This window comes from Phyllobates terribilis, unplaced genomic scaffold (assembly GCF_046119375.1).
Source record: "Phyllobates terribilis strain yellow unplaced genomic scaffold, ASM4611937v1 Scaffold_2__4_contigs__length_985480577, whole genome shotgun sequence".
Taxonomy (NCBI): Eukaryota; Metazoa; Chordata; class Amphibia; order Anura; family Dendrobatidae; genus Phyllobates; species Phyllobates terribilis.
Genome location: NW_027362762.1, coordinates 862,285,974 through 862,299,203, shown reverse-complemented (window position 1 = coordinate 862,299,203; position 13,230 = coordinate 862,285,974). Strand labels below are relative to the sequence as shown.

Below are 13,230 nucleotides of genomic sequence, written 5' to 3'. Positions count from 1 at the left end.
CATCAACCAGCCATCCTCCACTCCATCCATCTGGACCATCGAGATCATTTCATGCATGATAATGCCCCGTCTCATGCTGCACATAACACATCTGCATCTCTGGCTGCTATGGGCATAAAAGGGGACAAACTTATGGTGTGGCACCCATGCTCCCCTGACCTCAACCCCATTGAGAACCTCTGGAGCATCATCAAAAGGAGTGTCTATGATGGCGGGAAGCAGTTCACATCTAAGCAACAGCTCTGGGAGGGTATTCTGTCCTCATGCAAAACAATTAAAGCAGAAACCATCCAAAATCTGACAAATTCAATGGACGAGAGAGTTCAGAAGCTCCTTTCGAACAAGCGGTCCTATGTGCAAATGTAACATCAGCTAGAATAAAGTTTTGAGTTGAAAACGGTTAGATTTCAGTTTGTAATAACCTGCTAATGCTTATAATTTCAAAAATGACCATTTTTTTGTTCTTTATTAAACTGAAAAGGTTGAAAACTCTGCTGTGCATAATAATTTGGAACATGCATTTTAAGTGCAGTTTGAGTTTTTTATTTTTTAAAAAATATACTGTTATCATAGGCAGTTTGTACAAAAACCTTTCAATTGTACTCTAATAGTTATTTGACTGGAAAATTACAATGACTGCAATTCATATAGGTAATTTGGGAAAATCTGAGAAAATATTATTTGCATAATAATTTGGAACACAGTGTAGTGGTGCTCAGCTTGAGATATAGCAGTAAAGAAGCTGGAAGAAATGCGAAGAGTCTTTAGAAATCTCTGCTTCCCTGACAATCCTCAGTAATCCAAGTGTTTGCACCCCGGCTTCATCGCTGCACTGCACATGCGCAGGGAGACAGCGGTGCCATAGGACACAACCAGCTGCAAGACTTGCAGAGCCGGCGGTAATCACCGCTGGTTCCCTGGGCATGTATAGTGCGCTGATGAAGCCCAGGTGCATACACCCAACTTATACACATATTGTCAGGTGAGGCAGAAATTAGTGGTGAAGCCACTGTTGCAAATCATGTTACTCACACCTACAGGGTCATGATAACATGATTAGTAGGATGATTAGTCTGGAGAAAACCACTCCCCCATAACTAGTCACCCACTAATTAACATATCGCCACCACAGTTCTAAAAATTATTTTTATAATATGAAGAAATCAATAAGACAATAAAATGGGCTTGTTAGGAAGGGTATAACTGTAGCAATAACTACATGATGGCCGTTTAGGGGGCCTGGGAAAGCTGACAGATTCCCTTTTAAGTAATATACTTCTGCTCAACATGATTGGTTCAAATCAGGGAGGAGCATACCCTGTTAAATGGCTAATGACAAAATGAGTAATATAATGTAATGTGCTGGGGTCCTGGGTTCAAACCCCACCAAGGACAACATCTGCAAGGAGTTTGTATGGGTTTCCTCCGGGTTCTCCGGTTTCCTCCCACACTCCAAAGACATACTGATAGGGAATTCAGATTGTGAGCCCCAATGGGGACAGTGCCAATAATGTTGTAAATTGTCTGAATTGTAAAGCGCTGCGGAATATGTTGGCGCTATATAAATAAAAAGATTATTCATGTGGCTTACCGCTTAAAGGGACTGTCTAGTATAGAAAACACATTTTTATATAGAGAATTAGAGAGCTCTAAATTAATGGATCCTCATCCCTCAGAGTGGGGATCAGTTATAAAATGTATTTTTTGCTAAGGTGGACTTTTCCAGCATTACACAGAAAGCCCACTGAGCGGAATGGGCACAGTCAAATGCTCAATTTCACATGTGGTGGCGCTAAAAAGAAATTGAACACTTATTTTCAATGGACTTTTCTAGTAAGTAGGGATTATACAACACAGAGAACCTCCTCTTACTAAACTAAGATTTCTTACGACAATGCATCCCTTGGTGAATTGGTATGCAATAAAAAAATTGACAAATACAATAAAACCATCTAACCTTAGCCAGAAGACACTGAAGTTGTTTTACTTCACTGTTAGCCTTCAAGAGTTCTTGTCGAAGTTCTGAGCAGGTTAGCTCCAGATGTTCCTTGTCCATGTGGACAGACTTCAGCACCTCTTGAGATGTCCAGATCTCTGGGTTGTTGTTAGATGTTACTGTTGTGATTTCAGGTACTTTTTGCCTCTCTCCATCCAATTGAGCTTTTAAACAGTTACTTTCCATTCTGAGACCATCAATTATGATATTTTGGTCTTCCACAGTTTTTGACAAATTGCCTCGCTCTTTTCGTTGACTGTCCAATAAATTTTGCAGTTTACCGACTTCTTCTTTTAGTCTTTTGATCATTACTTGGGCCTCTTGGTGCTCTTTCTCAAGACTTCTCAGGCTACTTGTTAATTGCTGCTGAATGTTGAGCAGTTTTTCTCTTTCAAATTGAGACTGTTCAACAAGTTCTGTATACTTCTTCTCCATCTCTGACAACTTGCTCTGGACATGTGCCTCTTCGGTCTTCGACCTTTCTTGTAAAAGGGCCATTAATTTTTCATTTTCCTGACTGAGCTGTTCTGCTTTCTGTCTTTGTTGCTGTAGGGAACTTTCCAGAAAAGCTTTCTCTTCCACTAGTTTCTCACTTTCCATTGTAAGTTCTTGCACCATGAGATTCTGATCAGACAGTTCTTGTAGTGTAGCCTGAAGTTCTTCTGCAGTACTATGCTGATTTTCTTCCATTTTATGTATCCTTTCAGTCAATGAGGCTACAGAAAGGTCACTTATGTTATTTGGAGAACTACCACTGGTTGAACATTTAGAGCCTTGGCATGGAATGCTTCCTGAAGAACCAGGTCTAGAGGGGACATCTGCAATATGCTCAAAATCTGAATCGGGAGATAAAGATGCTTTTGTGACATCGCTACTTGAAGAACCTGATATGTGTAAACCACCTTCTCCTGCAGGCAAGTGACAGTTTTCAGGTCTATCAACCACTGGACTCTTCACCTTACTCCTAACACCTTGTGTAGAAGGAGATACGAGGCTGCTATCTGTGCCATTGCTGGTTGTAGTGTCAGAGAGAGGTGACTGCTCTAAACAATTTAATTTCTCTTTTAGGTGTTGGTTTTCTTTCTTAAGCATACCGAGCTCCTGTTGGAAAGCTATTGTCTTGTCTTGAAGCGTTTTCATGAATAATTCAGGATCACAATCCTGCATAAGATGCCTTTCCACATCTGGGTCCAGGATATCAGAACCTGAACTTTCTCTAACTTTACATTTCTGCAGCTCACTTTGCAGTTTGCTGATTTCAAAATCTTTTGTTTTTGCTTCAGCCAAGAGCTCCTTAACTTGCAGTTCCAATAAAGATTTGTTGTTGGGTTCATTTTCGGGTTTAATTTTTGGTGCTGCGCGGACAGTCTTAGGTGTAAGATTGCTGGGAGATGTAGGACTTGGTAGTGTTTTTTTCGTTGTAGGGGCCTGGCCACGCAAATTTGTTCTGTCTCTTGTTATTTGGGTTGACAGTTCTCGAGGAGTCGGTATACCAGTCCTTCTTGTTGATGACAGCCCTAATAAAAAAAATATATATATGTAATGTTAATATTTATTCTGTGTAAAGGTCCTTATTATACAAATAGCATATTAAATATTAGAAATTTCTTAGATTTTTATTATGTATGTAATTATTTTTCAATGCATACAAAAGTTAAGTGTTTGGAGCTGAATGTGTAAAAGTGCATTTACACTGCACGATTACTGAGAACAAGAGTTTCCAATTGTTCGGTGTAAACAGGTTGCTAATCAACCGAGCGAAATGCTGGGTGAAATGATCTTTTGGATCATCGTTTTCGGCAGCACATCATCCTGTGTGAACAAGACCTGTGCTGCCGAGTACAATGGCAGTCAATGCATACACTATGATCTAATACTGATCATTCTGTGTGCATATTAAATGCAGTCTGCCTGTCAGCAAACAAGTAACTGATCAGCGGGAGTTTATCACCGCTAGTCGGCTGGTGTAAACACGGCTTAATTTTTACCAATAAAGGTTGATTAATCAACTTTGCCTATGCACTGAACAAAATGTTAATTTACTATACAATGACATAAAAAGTACCTCTACATTATTTACCAAATCACAACTTTTTAAAAATTATTATTGCCTTATATCTAGATTTGCCAGGTCTTTTTGTTACATTCCTTAATATAATACATAAAGGAACCACGGCCAATGAAAGGGGTTATCCCTCAATCTATTATTTTTCTCAAACTCACTGTAGCGTAATAACCTTTCTAAAGCACTTTACCCCAAATCTTTGCTGGGTTTGTTTGCTCCTTATAGAGAGTAGATTAGTAAAGACATTATTTCTCATTAAAATGCATGCATTTGTCCCCTATACACTTTCAAGGTTAGGAGAAGTCGTTTAAGGAACAGGAAGAACATAAAATGTAAAACTACAAAACCCTTAACCCTCTTGCTCATAATTAACTGTTTATGATAAAAAAAAATAAAATTTGAATTAAAAAGCAGCATCAGAAATAGTCACAGTACGCCTCTGTCTTGGGTTAAGCACCCGGTAGAATAAGAAACAAAGCAAGTAGTGTTCAGAAGAAAGGGAAGATAGCAAAGGACATTCTGACTACAGAGCCGGCAGCCCACTCATTCAGGTCAAAGAGTTAGACATCCACAGCTGGAGAATTCCAGGCTAAAAAGCAAAGAAAAGAACAAGATACACTGGTAATTAGACCATTATTAAAGGATGGAGAATTACGTCACACAGTAGACAAATGGCCCTGCGTTCTGCTACAATCACAGCACTATTAATCCCTGTCATGCTTTCTCAAGAGCTTTTCCAAGCACTTTCCCCAGAATTGCACATGTTCACCGTAGAGGAACCCAAGCAACACTGAATACCCTTCAAGACTATGACTCCATCATAATGAAGAGGGGGCTGTATACATTAATGGAGGGATGACTGGGCTGCTTGATGTCTCTAAGATTTTCTGGTTGTTTTTTTGTTTTTACTTGGCAAACAACTTATCCTAACGATATCATTCTACTAAGATCATCACTAAACCATAACCTAGGATAAAAACAGAAAGAATAAAAATACCTTGCAGTAAGTAAATAAATAAATAGTAACAGTACATGTAAATAACCTACGGTACTTAGTGGACACTGGTAAAAGCACCACTCCAGCTCTAAAAAAAACAAAACGCTGGAGTGGTGCTTTCACAACAGTGCCAACTAAGTACCGTAGGTTATTTACATGTACTATTACTATTTGTTTACTGCAAGGTATTTATTCATTTTGCTTTTATCCTAGGTTATGTTCGCTAATCCAATATAACAAAGAAAAAGCGGGAGTCTCTCCAGTAAAATCTTGGTAGCTTTATTACATTTCCATTAAAATCAGCTCACAAACAGGACAGTGCTCTATTTTTGACGCGTTTCGACTTTAGCAGTCTTACAATTAAGACTGCTAAAGTTGAAACGCATCAACATTAGAACACTGTCCATGTCACGCAAGGTGTGGGAAAGACTTAGTGCAACACAGAGAGAAGAGGGAAAGGGAGCCCAGACTCTAGGGAAAGGGGGGGAGTGGAGACCTCCTAGTCTGGTCTAGTGTCACCCTGTCTCAACTACAGTCCCTATATTGGCTCTTCACCAATCGCTGCACGTGTGCCTCACCCTGACTTTCCCTGGCGTAAGGCTAAGGCAGGAAGGAGATGAGCACTAGTCAATCTCCACTAAACTCTATAGACAACAAGGGTAGACAAACAGGGGGGAATTGCTTAGCTTTAGAAGACTCCAAACAAATACGCACACGGCCTCAAGCTCCAGAGGGGCTGAAGTACTGCTGTAGCTAAAGCCTCACAAGTAGTAATGAATATCGCCGGCACCTCCCTCTCAGACACACCAGGTATTTATACACTCAGGCCAGGGAGCTAATTAGTCAGAGGGGGGTAGCCGGTGGATCCTAGAGACAGCCAGCTTCTAAGAAGATGTCAAATGCAAAACGCAGAGATCTCCTGCAACCAACTGCAGGGCGACTGCCAGTCACCTTCGACACACCCGTGACAGTTCTGTTTGTGACCTGATTTTAATGGAAATGTAAAAAAGCTGCCAAGATTTTACTGGAGACGCCAGCTTTTATTTGTTATATTGGATTTATTTGCCCATGGCTGAGGGGTTTGCTGGATCTCCGTAACCTATGCGATGTTGGATGCCTTCAATGGTGAGCTTATCTCATTTTCTGCTTCTGCAAATATGTTTGCTAATGTCCACAGTGTGGATGTGTACCTATTCATTGCACTTCTATTAACATGTTCCAGCTAGTGATGAGTGAGTATGTTGTGTTAACCCTTTCGGCGAGCATGCTCGGGTGCTCACCGAGTATCTTCAGCGTGCTCGGGTGCTCTTTTTGAGTCACTCCGTGTGCATGATTTGCAACTGTTTGACAACTTTAATACATGTGAGGAATGTCTAAGAAACAGACATTCCTCACATGTATTAAAGCTGTCAAACAGTCGCAAATCATGAATACGGAGTGACTCAAACATAACACCCGAGCACGCTGAAGATACTAGGAACACACCCGAGCATGCTCAGAAATCTCGAGTAACGAGCATGCTCGCTCATCACTTGTTCCAGCTCATTTCTTTGGCGCTGCTTGACTTTTCTTGCATTTTGTACATACAGAGAGGTTTTACTTTAGGGATAGGCCAAAAATGATCACATTGGTGACAGTGCATCGCCCAGTGTTTCTTTTGGTTATATCGAGATTTTGGGAAGTAGAGGTTCCCAAGTTATGTATTCTGTTATTCTAATCAGCTGTTACAATGATACCACATACCTGGTGTGAAATATTATATTTGATATATTCTATATCATTTTTCCCAGTACTGAACCAATACGCAGTAGTTCCGCACATGTGAACATGCTTCTGTAGAAACACCTTATATAAAAGAGTCAAAAGTGGACCAGAACCTCTAATAAGATAATAACATAACTTACTACCTTCACAGAAGGCAATGGTAGGAAATATATAATAAGCACAGTAGAGCAGAAAACTGATTACTGTATCTCTACAACCTGCTATTCACTAGCAAAACCGTTCTGGAATGTAAAATATCTTCCAGTAAAACCAAACACCAAGTAAAAAAAAAAAGAAGCCACAACAGCTGAGACCATATAATGTGGAACACGTTACCATGAAACAAGTCTAATATGGTGTTAAACACTGTATTTAGGCCCTTGGGCCCATTTCAGATGACCCCAATATGGGCACATTTTAGTGTCAGTATTAAAGGGAATCTGTCAGCAGGTTTTTGCTATCTCATCTTCGAGCAGCATAATTTAGGAAAGAGACCCGGATTCCAATGATGTGTCAGTTAACTGGATGCAGCACTTGTGACACAGTCAGTTCTTAGATGTAACATGAAACAGAGCTGAGAAAGCTGCCCCCGCCCAAACCAGGCTCTATATGTACATTGTCTATTGACAGTGAGACTCTTATCACAGGAAGGGGAGGAGTAGGACTAGCAGTTGCATGAGCATTCAGACCTGACAGTGATAATCACCTAGTAATAAAACCTTGGTTGTAAGTAAACAACAGCCCACAGGTTCATAAATGTCATAAATGACACATTGCTGGATTCAGTGTTTCAGCCCCTATCTACTCCTGTCTTCATATTACAGAGTAAAAACCTGCTGACAGATTCCCTTAAAGGGGTTTTCCACCTGTAAAAAACTGGTCCCCAAATAATAGTACTCACCCTCCCAGTGCCCTGCTCTGGCTCCAATTCCCTCCTCATACCTCCCCCCACACACACACACACACCTGCTCGATCTGAGTATTTTAGCAGAAGAGGTGGCTTCACGTTGACAGCTGAAATCTGATAAGAAGGACACTAAACCTAAATTGGTTTTGTACTCTTGAGATGAAGATGAATACACGTAAAGTATCATGTGCAGAATTAAATGGTGCTGAAGAATTTTTCAAAAATGTCTTTTCAACAAATTTTGGATTTCAGTTACCAAGTTTCTTTCATTTTTCCTTAAAACCCAATTGAAGGGCCATTTATACTACACAATTTAGTAATGTTAAACGACAGTCAATTGGTAAAAATATTGAATAGCCTGTTTACGCAGGCAGACTGCAATGGTTGCCATTGTTCTTGGCAGCTCAAGTCCTATTTACACAGGATGACGCGCTGCCGAATGCAGGCCAAAAGAGAAGATTCACAAGCGTTTTGCTTGTTTGTCGGGTGATCGGCAGCCTGTTTACACCGCACGATTATCGTGAAATGAGCGTTCCTAGGAATGCACAATCACGATATTCTTGCAGTGTAGAGTAAATGGCCCTTTACACATCTGCCATTTATAACACTATTGTCTTCTTATATAGCAAAGGGACCTTTGGATCCCAACAGGCAGCATGGGGCAGGTGTGACTGCTACCTTTGTACCCTCTAACAAAGCTACTGGCTGCAACAAAAAAAAAATTATAGAAAGGCAGCTACAAGTCAAGTCAGCAGTTGTTCATAGTGAAGACGGCGAAGGCAATATTGCAGAGGACGGAGGCAATCACTCTGCAGCACCAAATATGTTTGCGCAGACTGCAGTCAAACAAAGTGATGACTCAGCCATGCTTTTATTTATACTGCGTAAATATAAAAAGATTACCACTTGTTTAACTCTTCTAAGTCTTTATTATACTGGGTGATCAATCATAAAAAAGCACATATACACAGTATTCACTTTTCTATTAATAAGAATTATTAAAGTAAAAGTTATTACCTTTTTATCATTATTATTATTTCTCATAAAAATGTATGAATATATAACTGGGCATTGCCATCCTCCTGTCAATAGATAGTGTCCTTACTAGAGTACAGATTGACGCACAGGACCCAGTCCATCGCCAGGTCAGCAATCTGTGGCCCGGAGAACTGCCTCCTATCTGCAAGTATCCACAACTCTTCTTTTGATTAGCCGGCCTGGCGTGAGGTCATCGTTGGGGTGTAACGCACATGTAACGTCGCTCTAGGCTGGCTAATCAAAAGAAGAGCTGTGGATGCTGTCCGATAAGAGGCAGTTCTTCTTAGGACTCCCATCCGACAACTATAAATTATAAACATGGCGGATGGACCGGGTCCTAGGAATCGATTCACTCCAACTCTAGTCCCTACACAATCTGACAAAAGTAACCTATTCAATCAATGTAATTGGACTAGCAATCAGCACCAATAAGAAGAGAGATGTAAATATGTAGAGAGAGATTAACAAGCAATTAAAAGAAAATTAGCCAGAGTAAATCAGCAGGGAACAAAGGCTCCAACATATGTTTCACCGGAAAAGCTTCTTCTGGGGGTGGTTAGGTGCTGATCATCTATGTATAAATATAATGGCTATCAAATTCAAAAAAAGATAGGCATGCCTGCAGATGTGGAGAATCATTAAAAATATTTGGCTCTGGCAGTATGGTGATTTGCTGATTACCACAGATCAGGATTCCAAAACCTGTTATTGCCAGTAAAAGTTCTAGACAGCCATGCTAATCCTGCTGGGGACATGTAGGAGTACATGACAGTCATTCAAGTACTCTGGTGAATATAGGTGGTGGTTCAGAGAACCCCATCATGTTGTTCTTAACTACCTGGGCTGTTTTGCTAGGACAACTTCTTCAATTTGAGACAATACAATGTGGTGGCCAATCTGGTAGCCAAAAATGTAGTACCATGAACAGAGGCACTCAACATATCGTAGTCAGGTGGAGTCCAATTTATTGATAAATATAAAACAAAACCTGTGTGGGGGATTTTAATTCAACCATCTGATCTTTAGGCCATGCCATTAATATTTCTGTTTCACCTTTTGAATGAATGAGTAACAGTGCTAAACCCGGCCCAATGACTCACAACTATGTGCTGCGTTAAAGGTGTGGTGCCATGTGTATATTTAATACTACAGAATTAAACCAATTATGTGATATGAGATCAGGTCGTTTTTTTATTTTAGACATTTGTGATAAGAATCATCTAATTTATATGTTTTGTTAGAAGAGGTAAACTGTAATAATATACAGCTAGAAAGTAAAGTTACTGTACAACAGTGTCTTATCCATTTCTATACTGCGCCCTATAATTTCCAGAATGATAAGCAGTATCAAATAAAACATATACTCTATGTGACAGCAAGACTTCTGAATCCTGACAGCGGGCAGTCAGTAATGTCCATACTTTCAGCCACATTCCGACTAGACGTGTCCAGCTTCTCTCAGTACATGTAAATTGAGGGAAGCCAGGCACATCTAGTTGGCAAGTGATCAGATGTATGCAAATCACATACTTGCTGTCACGTGACCATGTGCTCGCACTGGCAATACTGGAGAATCCTGACAGTGTGTGCACCGCACGCTATCCAGATTCAGGAGCCTGCAGTCACAGAATATATGTTTTATTTGATACTACTTATCATTCTGGCTATTCGAGGGGACAGTACAGACATGGATAAGACATTATTGAACAGCAAGTTCTAGTTGTATATTATTACAGTCTAGCTCAGACTTATCAGAATAAAAGGCCACTCCTTTAAATTCAGGGTGTTTAGCTTAAAAGGGCTTTTCACATAAGCCATAGGAAACATCATTGAAAGGGGCTGTCCAGGTTTGGCACAAAAGTCTGAAGTCACTCTATGTGACTGCAGACTTGTGAATCTTCACAGTGTGCACAGTCATGATTCGCTGATGCCGGTCATGTGACCGCTAGGTGGCGATATGCATACTCCCAGTCACATTCCAACGAATACAAGTGAATTGAGCGAGGCCGAGCAGTCTAGTCGGAATGTTGCTAGAAATATGGCACCCCGCACTGTAAGGATTTACTAGTCACAGAGTGACTGTAGACTTTCGTGCCAAACCTAGACAACCCCTTTAATGTCTGATTAGCAGATGTCTAACCCCCACTAACTGAAGAATAAACAGATGGTTTCTCTTTATTTGCTGCTTACTTGATGCAAGTTATGCTCTAACAAAAAAAAAGCTGAGATTTTTTGGGGCCAAGTAGCCAAAAATTGATAACAAATCTAAGATAGGTCATCAGTATTGAAAACGCATTACTCCAACAACAAAAGCTTAGGCCATTGACATGTCAGACCAAAATTGTGGCCCAAAAGCTTTTATTCCCATTGTTAAAATTGTGACATGTTCTTCAGAAAACCACTTCCTTATAAAATATTGTGAGATAGCAATATCTGATTCAGTTCACTATTCTTAATTGAAGATCCTATTATATTTTTCATTGGAAAATTCATATAAAAGGCCAGAAGTGCACTGAAAGGTCCTGGGAAATTGTAATCCATTTTTGTATACAGAGCCATAAATAAGCCAACATTTAAAGTTCAGACAATAAAACACACCTTAATCCAAAAAGGAAAAGTTCTTGGTGGTCCTCATTTTATAAACACACCCAAACCACATGTTCTTTTGTTTGCAGTGGTAAATTAATGAGGACAATCCTTCATTTAATAATAGGACGGGATTTTTAATGCATTTTCAGGGAAATACTTTTATATGTCACATAGTCTGTGGTGGTCTGGCAGCTGGAACCCCACCAATCTGGAGGCGGTCCAGTCTTCTATTACCAGCAAAGATGTGCTATCATTTTCCAATAGAAAAAATAGAAATGACAACAACTTTTGAGTGAGAAGCCTCATGCTGCTCCCAATTATTTCAATAAAGCATAAATATATGCAATCAATTCTACACTAGGACCTAGGACGACAATGTTATAAAGCAGTCTTCCTGAAAAATACAATTCAAAAGGTTTTTAGGGACATATCATGAATTATGTAAGTTAATTGTTGAGCAAACAATCGTTTCGCCATGCTGCCTTACACTATTTAGTCCATATTGGTTGACACAGTTATTCAAAGTGTCCAACCAGGTTTAGTAATGGAATATTCGGAAGTTGTGGGAAACCCACGCTGCTGGTATTATATTCAATAAAGGAATACAATCAAGGAGTATCAATGTGGTTAATTCTCTATGCGTTTCAAAGTATTCTTACTATTGCCACAGGAGAATCAATCTCTGTGGTCTCCTGAAGAAGAATACTTCGAAACATGCTATAAAAATAAACTGCACGGATACTCCTTGATTGTGCATATATAATACAATACCAGTAGCGCGAGGTAGCCACATTACTATGCTGGTTAAGCCAAATCTGTGGGGCTGCAGCAGATGAGATCCCTATTTTTGATAACCATTGCACTGTGGTGTCTCACACACTGAATCAGGTGAGCGGTACCGCCTTTTAACCAACGCTGTAATTTGGATAACACCCTATTGCACTTTTATTGCTCCCCTAGCCATTTCCTCACCTGGTTTAGTAACACAAGGAGAAGCATGAACAACGTTTCTGGGAATATTTTTCTTTTAAAAAAAGATTGCTCATGGACAACAGTTTTTTTAGCCCTACCAATGCCTAAAAAAACTCAAATTAGGATGACTTTTGGGGAGTTTTTAGAGGAGTTTTTCTTTTCCTAAAGTGGTTTTGGGTTAACTGCACACAACATCTTTTAGACAATTAAGTATGTGCATAGTTTCAGAAGCAGAAGGAAAGGTGTTTTTCCTGAAGAATTTTTTTTGCTGTCCTCTTAGACACTTAGACAGTGGCTTTGCCACCAGCATTTTTCTTTTACATGTTAAATATAAGATATATAGAGAGATTCCAAATTGAAGCCATGTGAAGAAAGATAGATAGGTCAGATATATAGATATCTATATAGATACATACTGTATCTATATCGAAACAAAAAAAGGTAGGCAGCACTCCAAAAAAGTTCTTTGTGAAGCCAACCGAAACGTTGCCACACATTATGGGCTAATGAAAGTCCTCTTTTTTCACCAAAGAACTTTTTTGGAGTGCTGCCTACCTTTTTTTGTTTCTATTTCTACTACAAACAGATATTTGTTTGGGGGGCCTTGCACCCGGATTTCAAGTTTATGGTGCTGTTCCAATTTTTTCTACTAGATAGATAGATGGATATATACATATACACATACACAGGCGCAAGAAGAGCTGTGGATGCTCTTAGATAAGAAGCAGATAATGATCCTAAACACACATCAATATCCACAATAGACTACCTCAAAAGGAGCAAGTTGAGGGTTTTACAATGGCCTTCACAGTCCCCTGATCTGAACATCATTGAAAATCTGTGGCTAGACCTTAAAATAGCAGTGTATGCAAGACGACCCAGTAATCTCACAGAACTGGAAG

At 39.7% G+C, this 13,230-nt stretch overlaps 1 protein-coding gene across 8 annotated transcripts in view; it reads right to left on the bottom strand.

Moving 5' to 3' along the window:
* The window catches only part of SPECC1 (sperm antigen with calponin homology and coiled-coil domains 1), a 519,798-nt gene that overhangs the window by 220,628 nt on the left and 285,940 nt on the right, over positions 1 to 13,230 (bottom strand). For all 8 annotated transcript variants that reach the window (XM_073667990.1, XM_073667989.1, XM_073667993.1 and 5 more), the window contains one exon: positions 1,958 to 3,513. In XM_073667990.1, coding sequence (XP_073524091.1) covers positions 1,958 to 3,513 — 1,556 coding nt within the window. The remainder of the gene's footprint in view (positions 1 to 1,957; positions 3,514 to 13,230) is intronic.